This window comes from Bufo gargarizans, chromosome 6 (genome assembly GCF_014858855.1).
Source record: "Bufo gargarizans isolate SCDJY-AF-19 chromosome 6, ASM1485885v1, whole genome shotgun sequence".
Taxonomy (NCBI): Eukaryota; Metazoa; Chordata; class Amphibia; order Anura; family Bufonidae; genus Bufo; species Bufo gargarizans.
The window spans coordinates 247,838,736-247,864,151 of NC_058085.1; the positions used below are offsets into that span (position 1 = coordinate 247,838,736).

The following is a 25,416-nucleotide window of genomic DNA, read 5'->3' on the forward strand; positions in this document are numbered from 1 at the left end:
GTATTATTTTCCCTTATAACATGGTTATAAGATAAAATAATAGCATTCTGAATACAGCATGCATAGTACAATAGCGCTGGAGGGGTTAAAAAAATAATAATAAATTTAACTCACCTTAAAGGGGTTGTCCAGGTTCAGAGCTGAACCTGGACAGCCCTCCATTTTCACCCCGGCAGCCCCCCTGACAGGAGCATCGGAGCAGTTCATGCTCCGATGCTCTCCTTTGCCCAGCGCTAAATCGCGCAGGGCAAAGGCATTTTTCAGAGTTCCGGTGACATACCGGGCTCTCTATGGGGCTGACAGGCAGCCCGGTGACGTCACCGGCACTGATGGGCGGGATTTGGCTCTGCCCTAGCCAGTAAAACGGCTAGGGCAGAGCTAAAGCCCGCCCCTCAGAGCCGGTGACGTCACCGAACACACTGCTGGGCGGAAGTTACCGCCCGGCAGTGTGTTATTGTAAACACAAGAGCCCGTGCCCTGCGCGATCTAGCGCAGGGCACGGGAGCGCATCGGAGCATGAGATGCTCCGATGCTAGGCTCAGGGGGGCTGCCGGGGTGAAAATAAGGGTATGTCCGGGTTCAGCTCTGAACCCGGACAACCCCTTTAATCCACTTGTTCGCACAGCCGGCTTCTCTTCTGTCTTCATCTATGAGCAATAGGACCTTTGATGACGTCACTGCGCTCATCACATGATCTTTTTTTACCATGGTGATGGATGGTGTGATGAACGCAGTGGCGTCATTAAAGGTCCTATTGCTCACAGATGAAGACAGAAGAGAAGCCGGCTGTGCGAACAAGTGGATTAAGGTGAGTTAAAAGTCAAAACGGATCCATCTTGACTTACATTGAAAGTCAATGGGGGACGGATCCGTTTTCAATTGCACCATATTGTGTCAGTGAAACTGGGTCCGTCCCCATTGACTTACATTGTAATTCAGGACGGATCCGTCAGGCTCTGCATCGTCAGACGGTCACCAAATCGCTGCAAGCTGCGTTTTAGTGACCGTCTAAAAAACGCAACGGAGACCAAATGCAGCCAAATTGATGCATTCTGAACAGATCCTTATCCATTCAGAATGCATTGGGGCTGAACTGATCCGTTTTGGGGCCGCTTGTGAGAGCCCTGAAACGTATCTCACAGGGGGACCCTGAAACGCCAGTGTGAAAGTCGCCTAAGTTATTCAACAAAGTCAGGCGCGACTTCATGACTAACTTCGGCTCCTCGGAGCACGTACATTCTAATACCGTACAGAGACGAATCTCCGTACAGCATTATAACGAAATCACGAACCAAGCGATTTCGGGAATCCCTAGGACGCTTCGCTGGTCACCATTCCTGATCATTGCTCATTTCTGTGTATGGGGCGGTACTGTACGTTGTGGATATACTCTACAGGAAGACCATTATCTACCTGATACCATTTTATATCATTCAGGTTTTGTGTCCTGGCAGCAGTGTGTGCTACAACAATTCATGGCTGAGGGGGCACAGAGTGGCAGCACTGCACGTCACTGCACGCCAGTCATGTACCACCACATATAACCTCCATCCATGAAGTGGAGTAGTACAGGGATAACGTGAGGAGACATAACGCCACAATCAGAAACGCAGCAGAGAAGTCACATGACCAAACAAGGTCACATGACTCTAGTCTTCGCGCCTCAAGTACACCCGGAGAGATGTGAGCCTTGCAGATCACGTGTGCCGTCACCGTGTGAGTGACCGCCGGTGCTGTACCGGGAACTAATACCGGAACTGTACTGCCCCCCCCCCCCCCGGCCTCGTTAGTAATTATGTGGATGCAGGAGGGCGGAGGAGCATCGTCGTCATAGGATATGGGCGTGGCCTGTGAAAAATACTTGCCTTTACTTTCCCTATGGCAAATCTGAGCCCTGCGGATAGTAAGTAGCCCTAACGGTGGGTGACGGTGAATGTAGGGGACGGCATTCTGACAGTGTATGTAAGAGAGTGCTAACACAGTATATGGGGCCCCCCCTGCCTGCAATAATGCTGGCTGGCACTGTTTATAGGGGGACATTGCTGGCTGCTGCACCATTTATAGGGGGACATTGCTGGCTTCTGCGCCGTTTATAGGGGGACATTGCTGGCTTCTGCGCCGTTTATAGGGGGACATTGCTGGCTGCTGCACCGTTTATAGGGGGACATTGCTGGCTGCCGCACCGTTTATAGGGGGACATTGCTGGCTGCTGCGCCGTTTATAGGGGGACATTGCTGGCTTCTGCGCCGTTTATAGGGGGACATTGCTGGCTTCTGCGCCGTTTATAGGGGGACATTGCTGGCTTCTGCGCCGTTTATAGGGGGACATTGCTGGCTTCTGCGCCGTTTATAGGGGGACATTGCTGGCTTCTGCGCCGTTTATAGGGGGACATTGCTGGCTGCTGCGCCGTTTATAGGGGGACATTGCTGGCTGCCGCGCCGTTTATAGGGGGGACATTGCTGGCTGCCGCACCGTTTATAGGGGGACATTGCTGGCTGCTGCGCCGTTTATAGGGGGACATTGCTGGCTGCTGCGCAGTTTATAGGGGGGACATTGCTGGCTGCCGCACCGTTTATAGGGGGACATTGCTGGCTGCCGCGCCGTTTATAGGGGGACATTGCTGGCTGCCGTGCCGTTTATAGGGGGGCATTGCTGGCTGCCGCGCCGTTTATAGGGGGGCATTGCTGGCTGCTGCGCCGTTTATAGGGGGACATTGCTGGCTGCTGCGCCGTTTATAGGGGGACATTGCTGGCTGCTGCGCCGTTTATAGGGGGACATTGCTGGCTGCTGCGCCGTTTATAGGGGGACATTGCTGGCTGCTGCGCCGTTTATAGGGGGACATTGCTGGCTGCCGCGCCGTTTATAGGGGGACATTGCTGGCTGCTGCGCCGTTTATAGGGGGACATTGCTGGCTGCTGCGCCGTTTATAGGGGGGCATTGCTGGCTGCTGCGCCGTTTATAGGGGGACATTGCTGGCTGGCACTGTTTATAGGGGGACATTGCTGGCTGCTGCGCCGTTTATAGGGGGGCATTGCTGGCTGCTGCGCCGTTTATAGGGGGACATTGCTGGCTGGCACTGTTTATAGGGGGACATTGCTGGCTGCCGCGCCGTTTATAGGGGGACATTGCTGGCTGCCGCGCCGTTTATAGGGGGACATTGCTGGCTGCCGCGCCGTTTATAGGGGGACATTGCTGGCTGGCATTATTTATACAGAGGATCTCGCTGTCTGACACTTTATAAAGGAGAGCGGGTTGGCAGTGGTTTTGATGTCCTGGCACTGCTTGTGATGACACATTTTGCTTACCTATAAAGCTAAATATTATTTCTGTGTATGTTCCCACAGTTTGGGTCCAGGCAAAAAGATGGCTCCTAAAAGACAAGGCACCAAAGTGACATTTGTGAAAACTGCTAAGCAGAGCAACGATACCAGTGTAAGTCATGTCCGTTATTCTACAGCAGGGGTCCCGCACCTATATAGAGAACGGAGCCCCAAAAGTGAATGGGAGCGTACCGCGCATGCACTGCCCATGCTCCCATTCATTTCTATGAGGCCGGCGGTAATAGCCGAGCCAGCGCTCGGCTATTTTCAGCAGCCCCATAGAAATGAATGGAGGGCAGCTGCGCATGCGTAGTGCGCCCTCCTTCACTTTCGGGGCTCCGTTCTCTATATAGGTGCGGGTCCCAGCGGTGGGACACACTGCACATATCCTATTTTGAAGTGAAAAAACATTTCCCTACTCCTGAACATCTCCTTCTCCTTTCTTCTTCTGACCCCTGTTCAACAGCATGCTCCAGTATACCGGTCTGCTGTAAGATGTCATTCCTTCCAGATTACTGGGTTACCGTTCACTTCAGGATCTTCCCTGTCACGGCAAATGTGGATCAGTTGCTGCATGTCCTGTAATCACTTTATCCCCTATACTAGAAACCAGCTTCCTATGTCTTCCTGGTGGGCTTCCTGGTACATAGCAGCAGGCTGACCCTCTGAAGAGGCAGGAGATGGATTCTAGGCAGTATGCTGCCCCCAATCAAAGCAGAGCTCCATTCACACTATCTGTAAATAGATCCTATGATCTGGTAATATGCATGAACCTTAAAGGAGTTGGCCCATCTGGAACATTGATGGTACAACTTTCTCAGGCGCATAAAGATGGTAACGTGCTTGGCTTGGCCGTCCTCTGGCTCTGCTCAGTTTCTGACCTCACTAACTCCTCTCCCACTCTCTGGCCACAACCTTCTTTCCTTCACTGTTGCAATTCCTCATCGATCCCAGCACACTCCTACTGAATACCCATTTAGAAATCTGCATGCCATTGACTCTAACAAACTTGCAGACACTCTGCAGTTATCGTTGTCCCCAATCTCTTCCATCTCCTGTCTTGATCTGGCTGCAGACTGACTACAGTGATGAAGTAGTGCCCACTATACTCAGAACCCAGAAGAAAGTAACCCTGGCACACCCCAAACTTGCTTTCTTCAGCAATGCTCCAGGAGCGCTGAACGTCTGTGGAGAAAATCTCCCACACCAGAAGATTTACTCCCTTATACATTAATGGTATGACCCTATAACTTCACTAAACAGAACTATTTCACTTCTTATCTCATCAAGATCCAATAATAAAAAAACACGGTCTCCTCCTTGAAAACATTTGGTATAAAATTATCTTCTTGTCTCCAAGTGTCATCAATTTCACTTCCCTCCCCCACCTCCTCTTTTTCAGTTTGTACATTTGACCTAGTCACAGAAAAAGTGTCCAGTCTCTTCTGCTCTACCTACTACCTCCACTACTGACCCTATTCCCTCACACCATCTCTAGTCTCTCTCCTTGGCCCATTACAATCTGGTTTCTACACTATACAGAAATTGTCCTTTCCAAACCTGACAATTGAATGCAATGGTAACTACTCTATACTCATTCTTCTGAATATCTCTGCTGCGTTTGAGACTGTAGGACAGTTCCTGCTTGGTATGCCCCAATTTATTGGCCTAAGGACACTGCTTACTCTTAGTTTTCTTTCTATCTCTCTGGCCGCTCTTTCTGTGTATTATTTGCTGGCTCTACTTTAGGGCTGCAGTAAACAAATATTTTAGTAATCGAGTATTCTATCGATTTATATTTCTCGATTCATCGAGTAATCTAATAAGAAAAACCTTCTTAAAATAACGTACGTAATTACGTTTTTCTTTATAAAAACAATATTTTTAGTTCTTACAGTGGTGGTATGGTATAGCAAATAATTGCACACACGTTGGCTTGGCTGTATAAAGTTATTGGTTTACTTTGGAGGGGTTAATAGAAGCACCTTGGCAATGGGCTTGTATAAAGTTATTGGTTTGGAGGGGTTAATGGAAGCACTTTGACAATGGGCATGTATAAAGTTATTGGTTTGTAGGGGTTAATGAAAGCACCTTGGAGGTGCCTTCATTAACCCCTCTCTAAACCAATAACTTTATACATGCCAAGGTGGTGCCTCCATTAACCACTCTCCATCTGCCTTTCAATATCAATTTACAGTGAGTGCCCCCGATTCCCCCCTCCCCTGGCGTGCCTCTAGTGCTGTTAACTTAAATTACCTAATGGCACTAGTGAGGAGGGCGCAGCCGCAGACACATGGAGACCGTCTTCATCCCAGCATGCACTGGGACCTTATGTGACGTCACAGACACATCGTTAGCCAGCGTGCTGACTATGTATGTGCGCAACTGTGCATTACGCAAAGTCCTGCCTGCAGGGCGGTGCCATCTCTTTGAACTCCGGAGGACACGGAAGCGGTGAGTGAGACGCTTAATTTCACTCCCGCTCCGTGATCATGTGATGTAAACGATTCCTCGGAGCAGGGAAACTGCATTGAGGATTTTTTTGACTCGATTTAATCGAATTATTCGAAGAATCGTTTCAGCCCTACTCTACTTCTCCTCTTCCTCTTGCTGTCGAGGTTCCTAAGGGGTCAGTCCTGTCTCTGAGATTTCTCCTGAGCTGCACCAGTTCTCTGGAATGCCCTACCCCAAGCCATTACGGTAATTCCCAACATCCACAGTTTTAGGAGCTCCCTAAAAGCACTTATTTTTGGGGATATTCTGTCATATCCCCTAATCTAACTCTTCCCCACTCACCTCTCCTTCAACAACATTCTTCTCAACCTGATCCATCATCAAACACTATCACCACACCCAGACACTCAGCACTACAAATATGGACTGGTGACTGGCTCATGCAGCTTTAGATCTACTCCCCCCATTTTGTTAAAGGAAACCTGTCACCGGGATTTTGTGTATAGAGCTGAGGACATGGGCTGCTAGATGGCCGCTAGCACATTTGCAATACCCAGTCCCCATAGCTCTGTGTGCTTTTATTGTGTAAAAAAACAACGATTTGATACATATGCAAATTAACCTGAGATGAGTCCTGTCCCTGACTCGTCTCACATACAGGACTCATCTCAGGTTAATTTGCATATGTATCAGCTCTATACACAAAATGCCGGTGACAGGTTCCCTTTAAATGATTGGACCATTGTAAAAAAGAAGCAATTTTTACCTTCTGTGTCACCCCCATCTCCTCAGATTGTAAGGTGGCTAGTCTGGGAGTCCGATATCAAATGCAATGTACAAGTGTGGCCACCTTGCAGTTAACCATTATCGGAATGCCAGAAATAGTGGAGCTAGCGCTCAGCTTTTTTCGGGACCCCCATAGCTGTAAAAGGAGTCTGGCCACGCTTGTGCGTCTGCTCTCTGTTCACTTTGTAGATAGGAGCAGGTTCCATATCAATGGCATATCCTAGCAATATGTAATCTATGTCCCAGATGGGAATACCCCTTTAGGGTTGCGCAACACTGCTTAATTTCTTGCGACTCGCACAGCGATCCCATTCATTCCTACGGGATCACCACTACTCTGCCGTCTTGGTCAGGATCTATTCATTATGACATAGATGGAATAATAGTGGACATTGCCTTTCTTCACAGCACCGTATACTTTTTCTACAAGGTTTAACCACCCTCCATTATATAGCCTCTCAGTAGGATGAGTACCGTATATAATTATCAATTGTAGCAGTATTTTTATTTATTTTATGCTCTTATATAGCGCTGACATATTCCACAGCACTTTACAGCTATAAGCATCAAGCTGTCCCCAATGGGGCTCACAATCTAAGGTCCCTATCAGTATGTCTTTGGCGTGTGGGAGGAAACCCACGAAAACACGGGGAGAACATACAAACTCCACAGTAGAGAAGCTTCCCCCTGCCTCCCTGCATTGCCTGTGTTCTGGTTCTGGCCAAGCTGCCAGTTCGATTTGATGTACTGCTCCAAATTAATTAAGATACGTGCACGGAGAGATCAGACAGACAACTCACTACATGGAGTTAATCAGTATCTCTGGTTTATTTCTGAAAACAACATGGGTTTCATTAGAGGAAGGAGTGGGAGGGGGGTGAAAGATAAAGTATATATTTTCTATTGGCTATGAACTCTCTACTTTTCTGTAACCTTGACGGCCAGAGGAAATTCCTTCTCCCTCCCCCCCCCCTTGTTCCTGGGTGAAACCGTTACTTCTTTCTTTGTAGCTGCTTGCTTGAGCTGAACGGAAACCACAAAGAAACACATGATAAAAACACAAAGTAAGATTCTAGTTTATAGGTGTAGGCTGAATGCCTGGCCGCCATCTTAGCTCAACAAGCAAGTATCCATTTTGTATCAATAGTCCATAACACCTGTACTGAGCGCTTACCACTCACACGGGCGGAGCGCACTGACGGCGCTGGTCACTGAGCAGGAAAAAAGGAAAGATACTTATTTCTATATTCATATATATTTAATCAGTAATGACTGTATTGTCCTGCCACTATATGAGGGAGCAGTGCGGGCACACTCCCGCCAGCTCCCAGCACACCCTGTCTCTTTGAGGGTCAGTTCACACTGAGTTTCTTTTGGATTTCTGCCTAAAAATCCGCTCCAAAAAAGCCTCAAAACAGCCTACCATTCATTTCATTGGGAAACAGCACTTGCTGCATCTTTACACGTGTAAAAAAATAAGCATGTCCTATTATGGGGCAGAATCAGCGCTGATTTTCTCATTCAAATTAATGGGAAGCAGAAAAAAAATGCACCATGTGAGACGTGCACATATGCACGTTTTCTTTATCCATTTTTTCATGTGTCAATACACCAAAAACGCTTGTGGGAAAAGTACTATAGAATTTAATAAAGTAAAAAATCTGCCTGAAAAATACAAAAACGTGTAATTTTGAAGCGTAAAAATCTGCTTGGATTAATTAAGCGCTAATTTTATACACGTGTGAACTGATGGTACATCCAAAGTCACTTTGTTCAAACCTTCGGATAAATAGTGTACATAGATCAGTCTCCGTATAGTATTAAAATGTATGGGCTCTGATGAGCCGAAGTAAGTTATTTGGAAGTTGCGCATGACTTTGTTGAATAACTTCGGTAATCGATTATATATTTGTTTTTTTGTGGAAAACCACTTTAAAACTTGAAACCAAACTCTGTTTCGGTTTCGATGAACCAACTTTGGCTCATCGGAACCCATACATTCTCACTGTGTGGAGAAGGATCTCCGTGCAGTATTAATCCCAAGTTTTGAACAGAATCGTTGTTTGCCGGCCGCAGAGGCTGTTTAGCATGATCTGCTGCCGGCAAACGATGACTGCACCAGCGATCCTGTTACCCGATTGGCAGCACCTTCACAGCGGCAGATTATTGCTTGTACGATAAGAATGGCCTGAGGCTGATCTCTGCGGGTCGTATGGATGTAACTACAGCAGCCCAGTATATGCACTTAGGGTCCTGCTCTGATGGCTTAGTACAATGGTTTATGTATATTATAAAATGCACATATGCTTTCTTTGCCCAGCCCTCCCCCTTTTTGTCTGATATCTGTTTGATGCCTAGCAGAGGGTTTCTGCGGTATAGAACATGTCATGCTCAGTTTTCAGTTGTGTTGTCCCAGTAGTCTTGGCACAGTCCATGCTAAACAGGAGGACGCCTGCATCCTGCTACACCGGAGGCATTAATAAATGTCAACGAATCACTGAAGTGTATCCTCTGTCCACAGGTCAGGAAACGTAAGAAGCAAAGCTCAGATGAACTGACGTCTAGGAAAAGACAACGTAAGTGGCAGCTTTATTTATATGACTCCTCAGATTATGTATTTACTGTGATCTCTAACACCATGTGATCTGTATGCAGGTCGGAGTTCTCCTGAGGAGAAGGCGATGCAACAGAAAAAAGGGAAAACCGCATGCCCCCTTCAGGCGGAGATTATTCAGCATGTAGAGCGTTGTATTGACACCGCTGTGTTGTAAGTTATATTGCTATATGAATGGCCTATACTGTACAGTGGACTGTTATATATGACCATAGACCTTAAAGAGGACCTTTCATTACAATAAAAAATCTAAACTAAGTATGCTGACATGGACAGCGTGCGCCCAAGGATCTCCCTGCACTTACTATTATCCCTGGGCGCCGCTCCGTTCTCCCGGTATAGGCTCCGGTATCTTCAGATTTTTGGCTCAACTGGGAGGAGCCTGCTCTAGTTCTCCTGGGCGTCTCCTTCTCTCAGGCTATGAGCTGGGCGCTGCGATTAGCCAGCGTTACAGCCTGGGAGAAGGAGACGCCCCCAGGAGAACTGGAGCAGGCTCCTCTCAGTTGAGCCAAAAATCTGAAGATACCTGAGCCTATACCGGGAGAACGGAGCGGCGCCCAGGGATATCCCTGGGCGCCGCTCTCAATGTCAGCATGCTTAGTTTAGATTTTTTTTATTGTAATGAAAGGTCCTCTTTAAAACCGTGTGCATGATCTAACCTTAAATGGTCACTGTACTTTCATCAAAAGAGAGACACAGAGGCTGAGTTAGCTGTTATATCTCAAAGGCCTCTTTCACATGGGCGTCATGTTTTTTGCCCGGATAAGATGCGGGTGCGTTGCGGGAAAATGCACGATTTTTCCACGCGAGCGCAAAACATTGTAATGCCTTTTGCACGCGCGTGAAAAAAATTTACATGTTTGGTACCCGAACGTCTTCACAGAAGTTCGGGTTTGGGTTAGGTGCTGGGTAGATTGTATTGTTTTCCCTTATAACATGGTTATAAGGGAAAATAATAGCATTCTTAATACAGAATGCATGGTACAATAGGGCTGGAGGGGTTAAAAAAAAATCAAAAATTTCACTCGCCTTAATCCACTTGTTCGTGCAGCCCGTCTTCTCTTCTGTCTTCTTTCTTCAGGACCTGGGTAAAGGACCTGTGATAACGTCACTGCGCTCATCACATGGTCCGACACATGGTAAAAGATCATGTGACGGACCATGTGATGAGCGCAGTGACGTCATCACAGGTCCTGAAGAAAGAAGACAGAAGAGAAGCCGGGCTGCGCGATCAAGCGGATTAAGGTGAGTTAAAATTATATAGATAGAGAGATATATAATCTCTATCTATTTTTTCCAGGACGTCCCTCCATGACAGCACCCATGGAGGTTGTCCTATTGGTCTCTGTAGGGACAGGAAGCGAGAGAGATTAAAAGGCCCTCACCCCTCCCACTCTCCAGTGTTCTTCCTGTCCCTACAGGGATCGGAGCAGAGAGAATCTTTCCCTGCCCTGGGAATCTATTTGGGGCCGAGCCTGGTCGGGGGGTTCTCCCTCTCCTCTTCAGGCTCTGGAGGGCCCTAAAGGCTAGCACCTCTCTGGGTAGGGGTCCCCTAGCTTCCCCCGATACCTTCTTTTTATCCCACATCGGCGAGGAGAGCTCCGTGGGGTGGCCGCGGTATCAGGGAGCCGAGGCCGCTTATTCCGGGTTCGGGAGCTCTGGGATCGGCTGCGGCTCCTGCGCTCGGCGCTCCTCCCGTTCGGCGTGCAGCCCATGTGACCGGAAGTGCGGGTCACATGGGCGGAAGAAAGATGGCGGCGCCCAGGGAACGCTGAGCCCGGCGGAGATGCATGCAGGGGGGGGTCGACTCTTCGTTTGAATGAGCCCCCCCACCTGGAATTAAGGAGGCGGAGCCGCGCGGCAACGGGTGGACCAGGTAGGACATAAATTGCTTGTCAGTTTGCTGTCCAGGCGTGGTATGGAGGTCCAGATGTCAGCTATGCAGGACACTAGCGCAGACATCCCTACCCCGAGTCATGTAAGTTAAGTGAGGCTTGTATTCCGGTTCCTCTCTCTCTTTCTTTACACTGGGCTAATGGTCTCTCTCTCTTCCTGCCAGGGAGAGAAAGACACCACGGTTAAATCGCTGGGAGAACCTAGAAAGAAACCCAGAAGATGTGCTCTATGCTCAAAAAGACTGGCGGAGGCATATATAAAAGCCCTGTGTAGTGACTGCCTGGCAAAGATTCTCAGAGACGAACAATCCTCCCTTCTGGCCGATTTGAGAGTGATTGTGAAAGAGGAGATCCAAGCGGCCAGCTCTAGTATAGCGCAGAAACCCTGTGCCGTCTCCCCTCCCCCCAAGAGACCCCGTGTACTTAGGGAGTCAGATTCTGAAGAAGAAGGCTTATATCTTTCAGAAGGGGAAACCTCAAAGGGGGATGACGATCAGGGTTCATCTTATATGGCCGACGATCAGAGAAGATATCTCTTCTCACAAGAAGATCTAGATCCCCTCCTGTCGGCCGTAAGGCAGACAATGGATATAGAGGAAGAGGAACAGACTCGCTCGATACAGGACGAGATGTTCGGCGGCTTAAAAGCTAAGAAGAAAAAGTTGTTCCCGGTAAACGAGACCTTAAAGGATCTAGTCATAGACGAGTGGGCAGATGCCGATAGAAAATTATATATACCACGGGAATTTAAGAACAGACTATTGTTCAACTCGGAGGATACTAAACTGTGGGATATAGTCCCTAAAGTTGATATTCAAGTGGCAAAGGTGGTAAAGAGAACCACTCTCCCCTTTGAAGACTCAGCCCAGCTAAAGGAGCCAATGGATCGTAAGATCGACGGTTTGCTCAAAAGAGCATGGGAAGTTTCGGCCAATAGCATAAATACCAATATTGCTGCTACCTCCGTGGCCAGATCCCTGTGTTTATGGGTGAACCAGCTGGAGGAACATCTTAAGCGGGACACCCCTAAAGAAGAAATTCTGGCATCACTGCCTCTCTTTAAGATGGCTGCATCCTTTGTAGCAGATGCCTCGGCAGAGTCCATAAGGTTTGCAGCAAAAACAGACTCCCTAACCAATACGGCGAGGAGAGCTCTGTGGCTTAAATCCTGGTCAGGGGATATAGCCTCCAAGAATAAATTATGCGCCTTACCCCTTAAAGGTTCTCACCTCTTTGGTCCGGTACTGGATGAGATCCTGGAGAAGACAGCGGACAGAAAGAAGGGGTTTCCGGAGGAAAAAGGCAAGAAACCTTTGCCCTTTCGTAAGACTACCAGCAGCTTCCAGGGCACTCCCAGAGGTAAAGGGAAGACGGGAAGGTGGAGCTACCCCAAAGGGGGAAAAGGTCGAGGTTTCCTCTTTAATCCCAACTCCAAGCCTGAGAAACAATGACGCCAGACCAGTAGGGGGCAGACTCCAGTTTTCTGGGGAAGAATGGACCAGGATAACCAAGAACCAATACATCCTGGAATCCATCCAGAAAGGGTTCAAGATAGAGTTTCGCCTTCCCCCTCCTCATCTTTTTCAGACCACAATCTTTCAGTCGACCTCCCTGCAGGATCAACTTCTGACAGACATCCAAAAACTTCTGAGTTTAGGCGCAATTGTACAAGTCCCTCCTTCGGAGGAGTTCAAGGGTCACTACTCAAAACTCTTCCTCATAACCAAACCGGATGGCTCCAAAAGAAAAATCATCAACCTGAAATTCCTAAACAGATGGATAACACATCACCATTTCAAGATGGAATCAATAAAATCTGCAATTCCGTTGATAAGCCCAGGGGCGTTCCTATGCACCCTGGATCTAAAGGACGCTTATTATCACGTCCCCATTGACCCTCAATGCCAGCAATACTTGAGGTTCGCAATCAAGAAAGATGGCAGGATTATGCATTTCCAGTTCCAATGTCTCCCATTTGGAATCTCATCAGCCCCACGCATCTTCACAAAGGTAGTGGCGGAGATAGTTGCCTGTCTAAGACAGAGACAGGTAACTATAATTCCCTACCTAGACGATTTTCTGCTTGTGGCAGACTCAGAGGAGGAGTTAGAGCTTCACAAAGGAAGGACTCTATCTTTACTCACACGTCTAGGATGGAAAATAAACCTGGAGAAATCAGACCTACATCCAGCAACACAAAATAAGTTCTTAGGAACCCTCCTAGACTCCGTGACCCAATATTCTCTTCTTCCCCAGGACAAGCAGGTCAGCATAAGGGAAAGAATAAGAGCCTTCAAACTAAAGAAAAAACGGACTCTACGGGAAGCCATGCAGGTCCTAGGACTGATGACCTCATGCATCACAACAGTTCCTTGGGCCCAGTTCCATTCAAGAACTCTCCAGGCGGAGGTCCTCGCTTCTTGGGACAAGGACCACAGATCACTAAACGCCAGGATATCTCTTTCAGACAGGGCAGTAAACTCCCTCTCCTGGTGGTTGGTAGCAGAAAACCTGTCCCGGGGGGTTTCCTGGAACACGATACCGCTCAAAACATTAACCATGGACGCAAGCAGCCAGGGTTGGGGGGCTCACGTAGAGGATCAGTTCTTTCAGGGCAGTTGGTCCAACACAGACGCCCTACGATCCTCAAACTACAGGGAATTAAAAGCGGTCTGGGAGTCCCTGAGAGCGGCAGAACATCTCCTCATAGGCCATCATGTCCGAGTACTATCAGACAACGTAACAACAGTTTGCTACATAAAGAGACAAGGTGGGACGAAGAATCCTCATCTCCAGGAACTAGTGGATCTCATCTTCAGCTGGTCGGAGGAAAAGATCTTATCCATTTCATCCACACACCTAAAAGGATCTCTCAATCACACAGCGGACTTTCTCAGCCGACAGTTAGTCAGGCCAGGGGAATGGAAATTGAACCAGGAGGTATTCCAGATGATTTGCCAACAGGGGGAGAGACCTCAAGTGGATTTATTCGTGTCCAGCAGAAATACTCAGCTGGACTATTTCTTCTCGCTAGACCCAAGAGGAGGACCACTGGCGGTGGATGCTCTTTCCCAACCTTGGGACATGAGTCTAGCCTACGCCTTTCCCCCACTTCTCCTCATACCGCTAATCCTGAAGAAATTGAGAGGGTGTTCATCCACGCTGATTTTGATAGCTCCAGCTTGGCCCAAGAGAGCCTGGTTTTCGGTTCTAAAGACCATGTCCATCAGGGAACCAATATCCCTTCCAAAAAGACAGGATCTTCTATCGCAAGGTCCTCTGTTTCACCCCAACCTGGACAAACTGAACCTTACAGCGTGGATCCTGAGAGGCAGACTTTAAGGAACAAAGGGCTCTCGGACAAGGTAATTTCAACTTTACAGAGCTGCCGCAAACCTATCACAAGAGCAATATACAACAAGATTTGGAAGAAGTTCTCATCCTGGTTGTCACAGAACCATACAGATTCCAGATCCCCCACGGTGGGTTGTATTTTAGAGTTCCTTCAGGAGGGGTTCGATGCAGGTCTGAAACCCAGCACACTCAAAGTACAGATCTCGGCACTCAGCTGTTGTCTCGATACTCCCCTTGCAGATCATAGGTGGATTAAAAGCTTTCTAAGAGCAGCTTCTAGATTGAGACCCACCTTGAGACAGTCGGTTCCCCCCTGGAGTCTAAACATAGTTTTAGAAGGGTTATGCGATCCTCCTTTTGAGCCGATTGGGCAGGTATCCGAAAAATTTCTGTCTCTAAAAGCGGTGTTTCTTCTGGCTATAACCACAGCCCGCAGGATAGGGGAAATCCAGGCCTTATCAATTAAACAACCTTATCTAAGGATTCTGGATGACCGCATAATCTTGAGGCCGGATCCAGCTTTTCTTCCCAAGGTGGTCTCTACTTTCCATAGAGAACAGGAGCTAACACTCCCTTCATTTTGTTCCTTTCCCAAAAATATACAGGAGGAAAGATTCCAGAGGCTGGACGTTAGAAGAGCAATTCTAGCCTATCTGGACAGAACCAGTTCCTGGAGGAGATCAAGTAATCTGTTCATCCAGTTCGGTGGTAAGAATAGAGGCTTGAAAGCATCAAAACAGACGCTGGCACGGTGGATTAAGGACACCATCAGAGAAGCATACAGACTGCAGGAAATGGCCTGCCCCTTAAATCTGAAGGCACATTCCACGAGAGCGATGGCAACTTCCTGGGCCGAAAGGGCCGACGCTACAACTGACCAGATTTGCAAGGCTGCAACCTGGTCTAACTTCCTGACTTTTGCTAAACATTACAGGCTAGATGTATTGGCCGGACAGGACTTGGCCTTTGGGCGAAAAGTCCTTCAGGCAGTAGTCCCCCCCCCCCCCCCTCTAGGAGATTCAGTTGTTAGTTCTCCATGGGTGCTGTCATGGAGGGACGTCCTGTAAATACTGGTTTAGTTTACCGGTAAATCCTTTTCCAGGAGTCCGACATGACAGCACCCTGTACTACCCTCCCCGTTATGCTGGTTCCAGCCTTGCAAGCAGTGTGAATATAACATTGTATTAATAAAGGTGTTGGATCCTATCCGGTGTAGTAACTTGGAAAAACACTGGAGAGTGGGAGGGGTGGGGGCCTTTTAATCTCTCTCGCTTCCTGTCCCTACAGAGACCATTAGGACAACCTCCATGGGTGCTGTCATGTCGGACTCCTGGAAAAGGATTTACCGGTAAACTAAACCAGTATTTTTTTTTTTTTTAACCCCTCCAGTTATTGTACTATGCATTCTGTATTAAGAATGCTATTGTTTTCCCTTATAACCATGTTATAAGGGAAAATAATAATGATCGGGTCTCTATCTCGATCGTCTCCTAGCAACTGTGCGTGAAAAAACGCACTACATCCGCACTTGCTTGCGGATGCTTGTGATTTTTCATGCAGTCCCATTCACTTCTATGGGGCCTTGAAAAAGGCACAAAATAGAGCTTGCTGCGATTTTCACGCAACGCATAAGTGATGTGTGAAAATCACCGCTCATGTGCACAGCCCCATAGAAATGAATGGGTCATGATTCAGTGCGGGTGCAATGTGTTCACCTCATGCATTGCACCCGCGCAAAAAACTTGCCTGTGTGAAAGGGGCCATAGAAAAACTTCCAGCACATAGTGAGTATAAAAGATTGCTTCGTCTTTATTCCATAGCACTCGCAACAAACGTAACCTCCCGATGCCTCCCGTTAGATCGACATGTTTCGAGCCATAAGGCTCTTACTTGTGATCTGCTGACTGACTGAGTTTGAGTACCTTTATGGAGATCCACCCCAATCAGGTGTGAGGGGAGGGAGGGGAGAAAGGAAGCAAGGAGAAACACACCCAAAAAGTAGTGAAAACCAATAAAGCACCTGAAACTAAATCAGTCCCCACGTTACATATATATAAAATCACCGTAACATAATAATCTTCAGTGTGATAAAATCATAATAAAAAAAGATACACAAAGAACACAACATTATACATATGTTGGATAGCAAACAGACTGTGTAGTATAACATAAGACTAGAGATTATATAAACCGCACAATGTGTATGTAGTTCAATGAGATAACTTGCCAAACATGAAAACTATACATACAGAAAATCTCTCGTGCATATTTTATCTAAACCCCCCACTCCCAGACAGACAACTCCTAGATAAATATCATCCACAGCATCAATACAAGTGCATTCATTCTTTTCTAAGATTCAATCCATATGGCATTCTGGTATTAAGCCTGAAAATCCAGCGTCCTTCTCGCAAGAGGATTTTCTCTTTGATATCGCCTCCTCTTGCAGGAGATATGACCTTCTCAATGGCAAATGTACACAGACTATCAACATTGCGATTATGTGACACAACAAAATGATTAGCTACATTGGATATATTGGTAGCTAATTAAGATGTTCGCTGAATCTGGTTTTAAAATGACTGCTCGTACTTCCCACATACATTAGGTCACATGCAGTGCATCTAATAACGTAGACAACAACGCATGTGTTACAATTGATGTAATTTGCACAGTGGAGATTTGGTGAGCTGGATTTTTTTCTTCTTATATTTGGACTGTTATGTCACACAAGTGTGTTATTCACATATATACTGCTCTGTGCTTTTCTATAATGTCCTATAGGATGCTTGTGAGTGAGAGAGGAGGCAGAATCTGCTGTCTCCACTTACCAGCTCAGGGAGAACTGAGAATTAGAGGTAGATGCAAGTTCTATAATGACCTGATGTAGCGTTATAACTAAGGTATAGCATAAAATAAAGTAGTGAGCTCACCCTCCGCTGCTCGGGACTCCCAGCGTAAGGTAGTATTCAGTTGCAACAAACTTCCAGCACCAGCCAGTTACAAGCTTATTTCCATCTTTATCTTCGTAAAACATACACTTGTATAGCAACATGTCTGAGGAGCAGTGCAGTAAATCCAGTTTACGTGCTTCGGCTCCTTAATCATTATTTAATAACCGGAGTCTCTAGCTAAAACCCTAGTTTAAATCGCCCAGTGCCACTGACCTATGTAAGGGGCCCTGGGTGATTTTAAACGGGGGTTATAACTAGGAACTGTAAGGTTATGTTTAAGGCGCTCCACTAAAACTCGGAAACTTGTGTATGTTTTAAAAATATGGCGATAAAAAGAAGCTTTCAACTGGATGGTCGCTGGTGCTGGAAATTGGTTTAAACTGAATACCTAAGGTATACACACAAGCGAGTATGCTGTAAGTTATAAATGTCATGTCTGAAGAGGACCTTCTGTATGACCGGGGAATAGTCAATAATTAGCCCCATAAAAAATTATATAAATATTACAAGCTAAAAAAAGGGGAAAAAATAGCACCTATTAGGGTCCATTCACACGTCAGTGTGTTTTTTGTGGATCCGCAAAACACGGACATCGGCGATGTGCGTTCTGCATTTTGCGGACCGCACATCACCGAAACTTAATAGAAAATGCCTATTCTTGTCCACAATTGTGAACAAAAAATAGAACATGTCCTATTTTTTTTCGGGAATGGAATTGCGCACCCGGAAGTGCGGATCCGCAATTTCAGATCCGGGCAGCATATAGTGCGGCTCCATAGAAATGAATGGGTCCGCAATTCCATTCCGCAAAATGCGGAACGAAATTTTAGACGTGTGAATGGACCCTTATACAAATAGATGCAGTCTGCAAGTTCTGCCATCATGCCCAGCGCTGCTGCCGTCGTCTAGCCATTAATCCCGGGGGCATAGAATGAAATCTTGTAAGGCTTTGAATAATGGAGAGTTGTTAGATTAGATAGCATAGTCATTTTAAGTGTAACAATTAAAATTTACCAGCACAATCTTATCCACAGCTGCAAGATCTCACAGCAACTAGTGATCTGTCTAGTATTATTCTATGACCGCAGCAATATCAAAGGAGCCAGAAGCCGCTTTTACAGTCCGACAAGAAGACCTAGAAAAGACCCTGACGCTGTCTGTTCCCTTAGCCTGCTGTTGGGGCATACTATGTGCCACATTAACCGCAGCCTGCATCACAACGGCACAGAGGATAATGTACTGGCATACAGATGTTAATGAAATAAAATGCAAAAAAGTACTGTAATGTAGAGACCTCTATTTGATCAGCAGACTGTGTGTTAGTTGTATGGGACCCAAAGAGCATAACTCCAAATCCGATATGCTGTAAGGCGTTGTTCAGATGTGTAACAGTCTCCATTTTGAACCCCTGCTGCCAATTCTGTCATATTTGACGGTAAGAATAGTGCTGCGTTCTGTGCTATTTTTTTTCCCATTAAAACAACAGAAGCTGCAGACCCCATTGTGAGTCAGTGGGGTCAGTCTGGGACCGGAATGCAGATGTGAACAAAGTCTTCCATTTATGATTGGAAATATATGCCTTTCAGTGAAAGTAGAGCGGTAAGTGGTGTGATCTGTCAGCATGCACAAATCTGAGACAGGGAAACGGTATACTCCTATAGAGCTTCTCTATGCCTCCAATTTCAAAATTCTTTAAAAAGATTACAGCGTCACAGGGGTTAATCACTTATCATAGCGTGCACTGTTAGGCCTCTTTCACACGACTGTATGGCTTTCAGTGTTTTGCGGTCTGTTTTTCACGGATCCGTTGTTCCGTTTTCTGTTTCCGTTTATGTTCCGTTTTTCCGTATGCCGTATACAGTAATTACATAGAAAAAATTGGGCTGGGCATAAAATTTTCAATAGATGGTCCTGCAAAAATGGAACTGATACAGAAGACATACGGATGCATTTCTGTATGTGTTCAATTTTATTTTTTTGGGCGCACCCATTGACTTGGAGCCACAGAACGTGATTTGCAGGCAATAATAGGACATGCTCTATATTTCAACGGAACGGAAAAACGGAATGCATATGGGGTACATTCAATTTTTTGGGCGGAACCGTTAAAGTGAATGGTTCCCTATACGGAACGCAAAAAACGGCCCGTAAACGTGGAAATAAAAAACGGTGGCGTGAAAGAGGGCTTAGTAGAACAAGCTGAAAACCTGTAGGAATCGGTCAGACAAAAATGATATATTGTAAGATGCTCCTCTGCCCCAGGTTTGTGCAAACATGAAACGCTAGTATACTGGGAGTGCTTTTGGGCAAAGGGGTGGGGCAGTGACTACCTCTCATCACTAAAATCTTGTACTGTACTACCCATGGTTTGTAAACCTAGTTCCGATAGTTTTTATATTTTTTTTGTATAGATACTATATTAGCAGTGCCTTTAAAAATAATTACTTTTTTGTGTCCTAGGTCAGTATTGAGCAGGAAAAAAGTTACAGCCTTTGAAACTGTACAGGTCCAGCTCTCTAGTCTCAAGAAAAGGTAACTCTCGCCCTCCTTTGTCACATTTCTAGTAACTTCCCCTTGACGTATCTCAGGAGTCCTACAACTACTAGGTCAGTCATGGCTGTCATCTGTCTGGGATAAGGGATGCTAGCAGTTACTGGTGGCTGCTCCTGCTACATTTGCTATGGTCACTATGGGGATCATTCAGACCCGACATCATATTCTTGGATGTCCTGTGTTTTCCTGAGTAAATTGAGTTGTCACATATAGGCCTTCCATGGTCAGGATGGGCATAACCTACAGATAGCACCTGCTTGGGGTGGCCACAGAAACGCCCTGCTGTTTCCGTAACTCCCATAGCAGTGCATGGGAGCTATACAAAAAAAAGCGCAACACGTGTGGCTTGCTTTGCAGGGGCCGAAATTGGACAACCCCCTTTAACACAGACAAGTATAAATTGTGTGCATAATAGTTGAATGGTCAAGTGATCTTTTCTAATGTATTCTGCATGACTCCTCTTATGCAGTCTGCAGTGCTTATAGGGTTTGTTTCATAAAGAGGTGGGATGTATACACAAAATGGTGCCCCATGGGCCTGGAGCATTCATTGTGGCTGCTGTGGGGGTTGTTGGTCATACTTTCTGCAATGTGGTGGTCTGCAACTGTCCAGCACTTGTGAAACTACAGCTTGTAGTATCTAGTGTTGCTAGACTAGAGCAAGAAAAGTTGAATATGGCGGCCAGCTCTGGGAAACGGCCCTGGAGATCTGCTTGTGATGCGGTGTTCCTGGGGAATCATTGTAGACTTCATGTTTTAGGTAGAACTCTCAAATGTCATTACTTTTTGAAGAGACTGGAACAATTGCAAAAGCATGGTGCAGGATCTGTTATAAACTCTTGCTGGGATTAACGGTTCAGTCTTTCATGGTTGTTTTAGGCTTCTTCAGCTCTGTAAAGACATAAGAGTCCCTGCAACTAAACTAGGTAAATTAAAAAACCTGGCCAGAGACGTGCTGCAGGAGCAGCGTAAGATGGAGGAGTACGAAGATACCTTGGAGTCACTGAATGTAAGTATCACATTTTATGTTTTTTATTTATTTATTATCCATTTAATTGCAAGTGACAATTTATCAACACGTGCACTACAGCCCCATAAATATTTTTGGGGAGGAACACCAGAAACTTGTTTCAAGAACCCTTGTCCACTCCATTCAGCTTTTTCTGAACACCCGGATGGACCTTGTGTGGGCAGAAGTGGTTGAAACTGCCCATTGTATAACGTTTACTTTTTTTCTTAGCATGAAATAGAAGAAGCTGTGGAGATGGCTGAGAAGATAGAAGAGTCTACAGTGGCTTTAGAGGGAAAGGTTGAGATATTGAACCAACAAACACCAGAAACTTCCCAATCCCTGGTATGTACCGTGGAAAAGGGGAGCTCATAGATACTTGATCTTAGAATCTTCAGCTATTTTGCCGCTTGTTACAGTAATGTGAATCCTGAAAAAAATCTATAAAATCATAAAATTCCTAGACTGATTATATCTGAGCAGACTAGAAGATTACTCTCATTCTTTTACATTTACTTACCTACATACATTTGACTTTGCTCAATAATTTATTATTTCATTGTTGGTTAGGGCATCCCACTATATTTTTTTTCTAGCCCTATTGAAAATGCATGGCAGAGCACCCATTAATTACACGACTGTAACTCCCCCTACAGAAGTCAGGAATGAGCACTGATAATAGAGATCAGCAAGCGACAATGCTTTCTGCTGTTGTCCGACAGGTCATGTGATAGGGGACAGGAGTCTGCGTTGCTGGCTGAGTCTTACAGATCAGCTCTGCAGTAAGGTTGCACAGCAATATATATAACCTCTCTGGGGGCTATATTCCCCCTCTGACTGGAGCTACTATGTCAGTCCCAGTTACTGGAGAAATCAACAAGAACAAAATGTAAAGTTAAATGTCCCCCAGCGTTCTTGTATGACCTTGAAGGTGGCACAAAGTGTAAATAAAAAAGAAAATCCACCGGCTGGATATACAAAATAACAGCAAAAAATACTAAAATAACATGAGAATAAAGCACAAAAATCTAATATATAAAGCTGAGTGTATATTTGTGTGTGTATGTATGTCCACTAAAGGAATCTGCACCGTTGCATTTACAATCACGAAATTTGACACACAGGTACATCAGGTGTCCGGGAAGGCCACCCTCAAAAGACGGACTTAAAAACCCAGCCCCTGGTCTCACTAAGCCACGTCCCCGACCCAGATAGGCCATGCCCCCTCCCACTCCGCAGCCGACGGGGATTAAAGAAGAAGGGGGAAAAATCAACTTCTGTCAGCTGCAGGAGTGGGAGGGAGGGTGACTTTCTCCCTGCAGCTCACAATCAGACAGCACAGTGCTGCTGTCTGAGAGTGAGCTGTTCAAAAGGACATCCCTTTGTCCATCCAGGCCCTGTGCTGGAAGGAGAACAGGGAGTCTGAAAGCTGGACTATCCGCCCTAAAACCGGACCTCTGGTCACCCTAAGGGCAGGCTGCTGTGGAGGTCACAGTTAAGGGGACGGTCCGCTATGGAGGTCAGTATTAAGGGGCAGATTGCTGTAGAGGCCACTGTTAAGGGGACGGGGTGTTGTGGAAATCACTGTTAAGGAGACTGGGTACTGTGGAGGTTACTGTTAAGGGGGCAGGATGCTGAAGATGTTGCGGGTATAGTGGATACTGTCTATCTTTTAAGACACACAAACATTAAATAGATTAAATATACCCGTGCCGGGTCCTTCTGCTAGTTATTTATATAACTGAAAGGAGAAAAAAATATATAGCTTTCTAAGACTCATTTACTGAAAAAAGGAAAATGTGCTTGTTCAGGATGGGGGTAAAGTTTTCATCACCTTGTGTCTCATTTACAGGATGAAATATCAAATAAAGATCCCCTGCAGCTTCCACCAGCCACCTTTGATGCTCCAACGTTGCAAGTATGTGGACTTTGTTTCTTCTAAGAAAGACCAGAGTAGAACATGTGGTCAGTATTTTGTAAGCCAAAAACAGGAGTGGAACCTGTAGAGATGAAGGGGTCATTTATTGTACTGAAATAAGCCTATAAGAGGCATACTTCAGGTGCAGATGGCAGCGAGCTGTTATCTGCGAGTTTTCTCCGCTCACACCAGGTCTAAAATTGTGGAAGGGGACGGGCCGGTAGGTCAGTCTCAATTACCATTTTCTACGCCTGTTTTAGGTGTAGAAAAGGGTCTAAATATCTGACAGCTCGGAAGCTCTTACATTTAGAACTGGAACTGGCGCTGGATGTGCCGACGTTATGGAGAGGCCTGTGCCACTTCGGCAGCTCCTCCCCCAGCTATGGGACTTTATTAAATTATCAAAGGGGTTCTGCACTTTGTTAAAACTGATGATCTATCCTCTGGATAGATCATCAGCTTCTGATCGGCGGGGGTCCGACATCCGGGACCCCCGCCGATCAGCTGTTTGAGAAGGCAGCGGTGCTCCAGCAGCTTCTCAGCAGCGGCCTTCTCACTTTTTACCGCAGGCCCAGTAACGTCACGACTAGTATCATTGGCCTGGGCGGGGCTAAGCTCCATTCAAGTGAACGTAGTTTAGCCCAGGCCAGTTGACACTAATCGTGGCGCTGCCTTCTTAGACAGCTGATCGGCGGGGGTCCCGGGTGTTGGACCCCCGCTGATCAGCAGCTGATGATCTCTCCAGAGGATAGATCATCAGTTCAAACGAAGTGCAGAACCCCTTTAAGACCAGCGTCTAAAACGCTGATCTTAATAAATGTGCCCCTAAAGTATATTCTAGAAAGATTGACAACTCCTCTCTATTTGGGACCCACTCCTGGTATTGGCATACAAATACTGATGAAAAATACTAACCCTGTGAAAGTGGCTTTAAAAGCTATGGACACCTTTGGTGACAACTTTTTAAAATTGTTGCATTCTACTAATTTTGGGCTAAAAATATTTTTTTGTTTTTTTGTTTTGCCATTGTCCCAATATAGCTGTCTGTTTACACTCAGTCCAGTCAGGGAACTGATCTGAAGCCATTATCTTCTGTCACTAATTGTTGATCAGTTCTTCTCAAACTGGTAAGAATATGGCATTACCACCTAATAGTTTGGCCCAAACTCTGCTCGAACTTTGGGAAAAGGACCTAACAGTTCAGCATAATTAGAAAGCCAGCAGAGTGGGGGTCCTGCTTTAAGCCTTCATATCTTGTTTTTTGTAGAAGATAGCAAGCTTTTGAACAAGACCAGACCCATATCTATACTATACAGAGCACTAGATATGAAAGCTTAAAGGGGTTATGTCGTCTTAGACATTGGGGACATGTCCTAGCGATATGCCCCCAATATCTGAGATGGGAGTACCCCTTCAAAGCAGCCCCTCTTCAGCTGGCGCAGTACAGGACCTCACAGCCTGCAGTATAGGAGAGAAAAATAATTTTCTCATGATATCAATTATTACTTGAGAGGATTCTTATATAGTAGCAAAAACGATGGTCAAACAGGAGCAGGCAAACAATGCCTCCTTATATAGTAGCCCTCTCACATGGTTATGTCATCAGAAAAACAAAAAATGTTCTGGATCTTGGAATACACACAACCAGATTATTTTGTAAAAACTAGTGTTTTTATTATATGCAAGTACACAGTTGAGTCATTATTATAAACACCAGCTAATATCCAGAATAACTGCCGTGTGCAGCTAGACGGGCTACGCTAGGAGTTACTCAGTAAGGTCTTAGTAGGTTGTCACCGGTATCTGGAGCCATACTGGCTGCAACCACTGATGTGTGAATACATGCATTAAAGTCAATGGATATGTGTGCTGCCCTTGGAGACGACAGACAGCACACATCCATGACTAACAAAAGGCCTAAACCCATCAGGGTTTTTTTTTTTATGGGAGGAAATCCACACTAACATTGGTTAACATTGGTTTCTATGTTTTTCCTTTCTAACCACTAAGCAACCAAGCTGCTGATATGAAGCAGTGACAACATTGCTCTGTTCTCATGTGGTAGACATCAGTGAATTATTTTCAAAATCCTCCAATAATTATACCAATATGTGTAATGAGTTTGGTTATGGATCATAAAACATTCAGCATGACAAATATATAAGGGGACAGGAGGCATATTTTAATTATGTTCCACAAAGGTTTTTTGCTTCTCTTCAATGAGCTGCTCATTTATTTCCAGGATCAAGCTAAGAAGCTGGACAACCCTAAATTAATTCTGAAGAAGCTCACTCTGGTCCAGTCCAATCCAGTCTATAAAAATATGCTGAATCTTCTGCAAACATCCTATGCCGAGATCTCCACCCTGTGACTGGACCCCATGTTGTTCCTTCTTGTGCCTAGACTTTACATTTAGAGGTCTGGAAATGCTAAAATACAAGTGGATCCAGATCTAGGATGATCTGTTGCTTGTTATGTGTAATCTTTTATTCTATTAATGTGGTTGCGTTGTTTTGTATAAATAAAGTTGATTACAGAGCGCATACAAGACTCTGTAGCA

The 25,416-nt window shown here is 45.8% G+C and overlaps 1 protein-coding gene across 3 annotated transcripts; it reads left to right on the top strand.

The window, feature by feature from the left end:
- Positions 1-1,642: 1,642 nt before the first annotated feature.
- LOC122940719 lies at positions 1,643-25,416 on the top strand. 3 transcript variants are annotated; one of them, XM_044297437.1, is made up of 9 exons: positions 1,643-1,716; positions 3,345-3,432; positions 9,082-9,136; positions 9,216-9,327; positions 19,838-19,909; positions 20,809-20,938; positions 21,170-21,283; positions 22,791-22,856; positions 25,099-25,416. In XM_044297437.1, the coding sequence occupies exons 2-9, from the start codon at positions 3,364-3,366 to the stop codon at positions 25,225-25,227; spliced, it is 747 nt and encodes a 248-aa protein (XP_044153372.1). In that variant the 5' UTR covers positions 1,643-1,716; positions 3,345-3,363; the 3' UTR covers positions 25,228-25,416. The 3 variants fall into 3 exon arrangements, with proteins under 3 accessions (XP_044153372.1, XP_044153371.1, XP_044153370.1); XM_044297436.1 differs by lacking the exon at positions 1,643-1,716 and adding an exon at positions 1,746-1,903; XM_044297435.1 differs by lacking the exon at positions 1,643-1,716 and adding an exon at positions 1,756-1,919.

Excerpts from the sequence above, each read along its gene's own strand:
- LOC122940719 (XM_044297437.1), top strand. The coding sequence starts at position 3,364 with ATGGCTCCTAAAAGACAAGGCACCAAAGTGACATTTGTGAAAACTGCT. Across the intron at positions 19,910-20,808 it reads CTCTCTAGTCTCAAGAAAAG|GCTTCTTCAGCTCTGTAAAG; the intron begins GTAACTCTCGCC and ends TGGTTGTTTTAG. Across the intron at positions 21,284-22,790 it reads CAGAAACTTCCCAATCCCTG|GATGAAATATCAAATAAAGA; the intron begins GTATGTACCGTG and ends TCTCATTTACAG.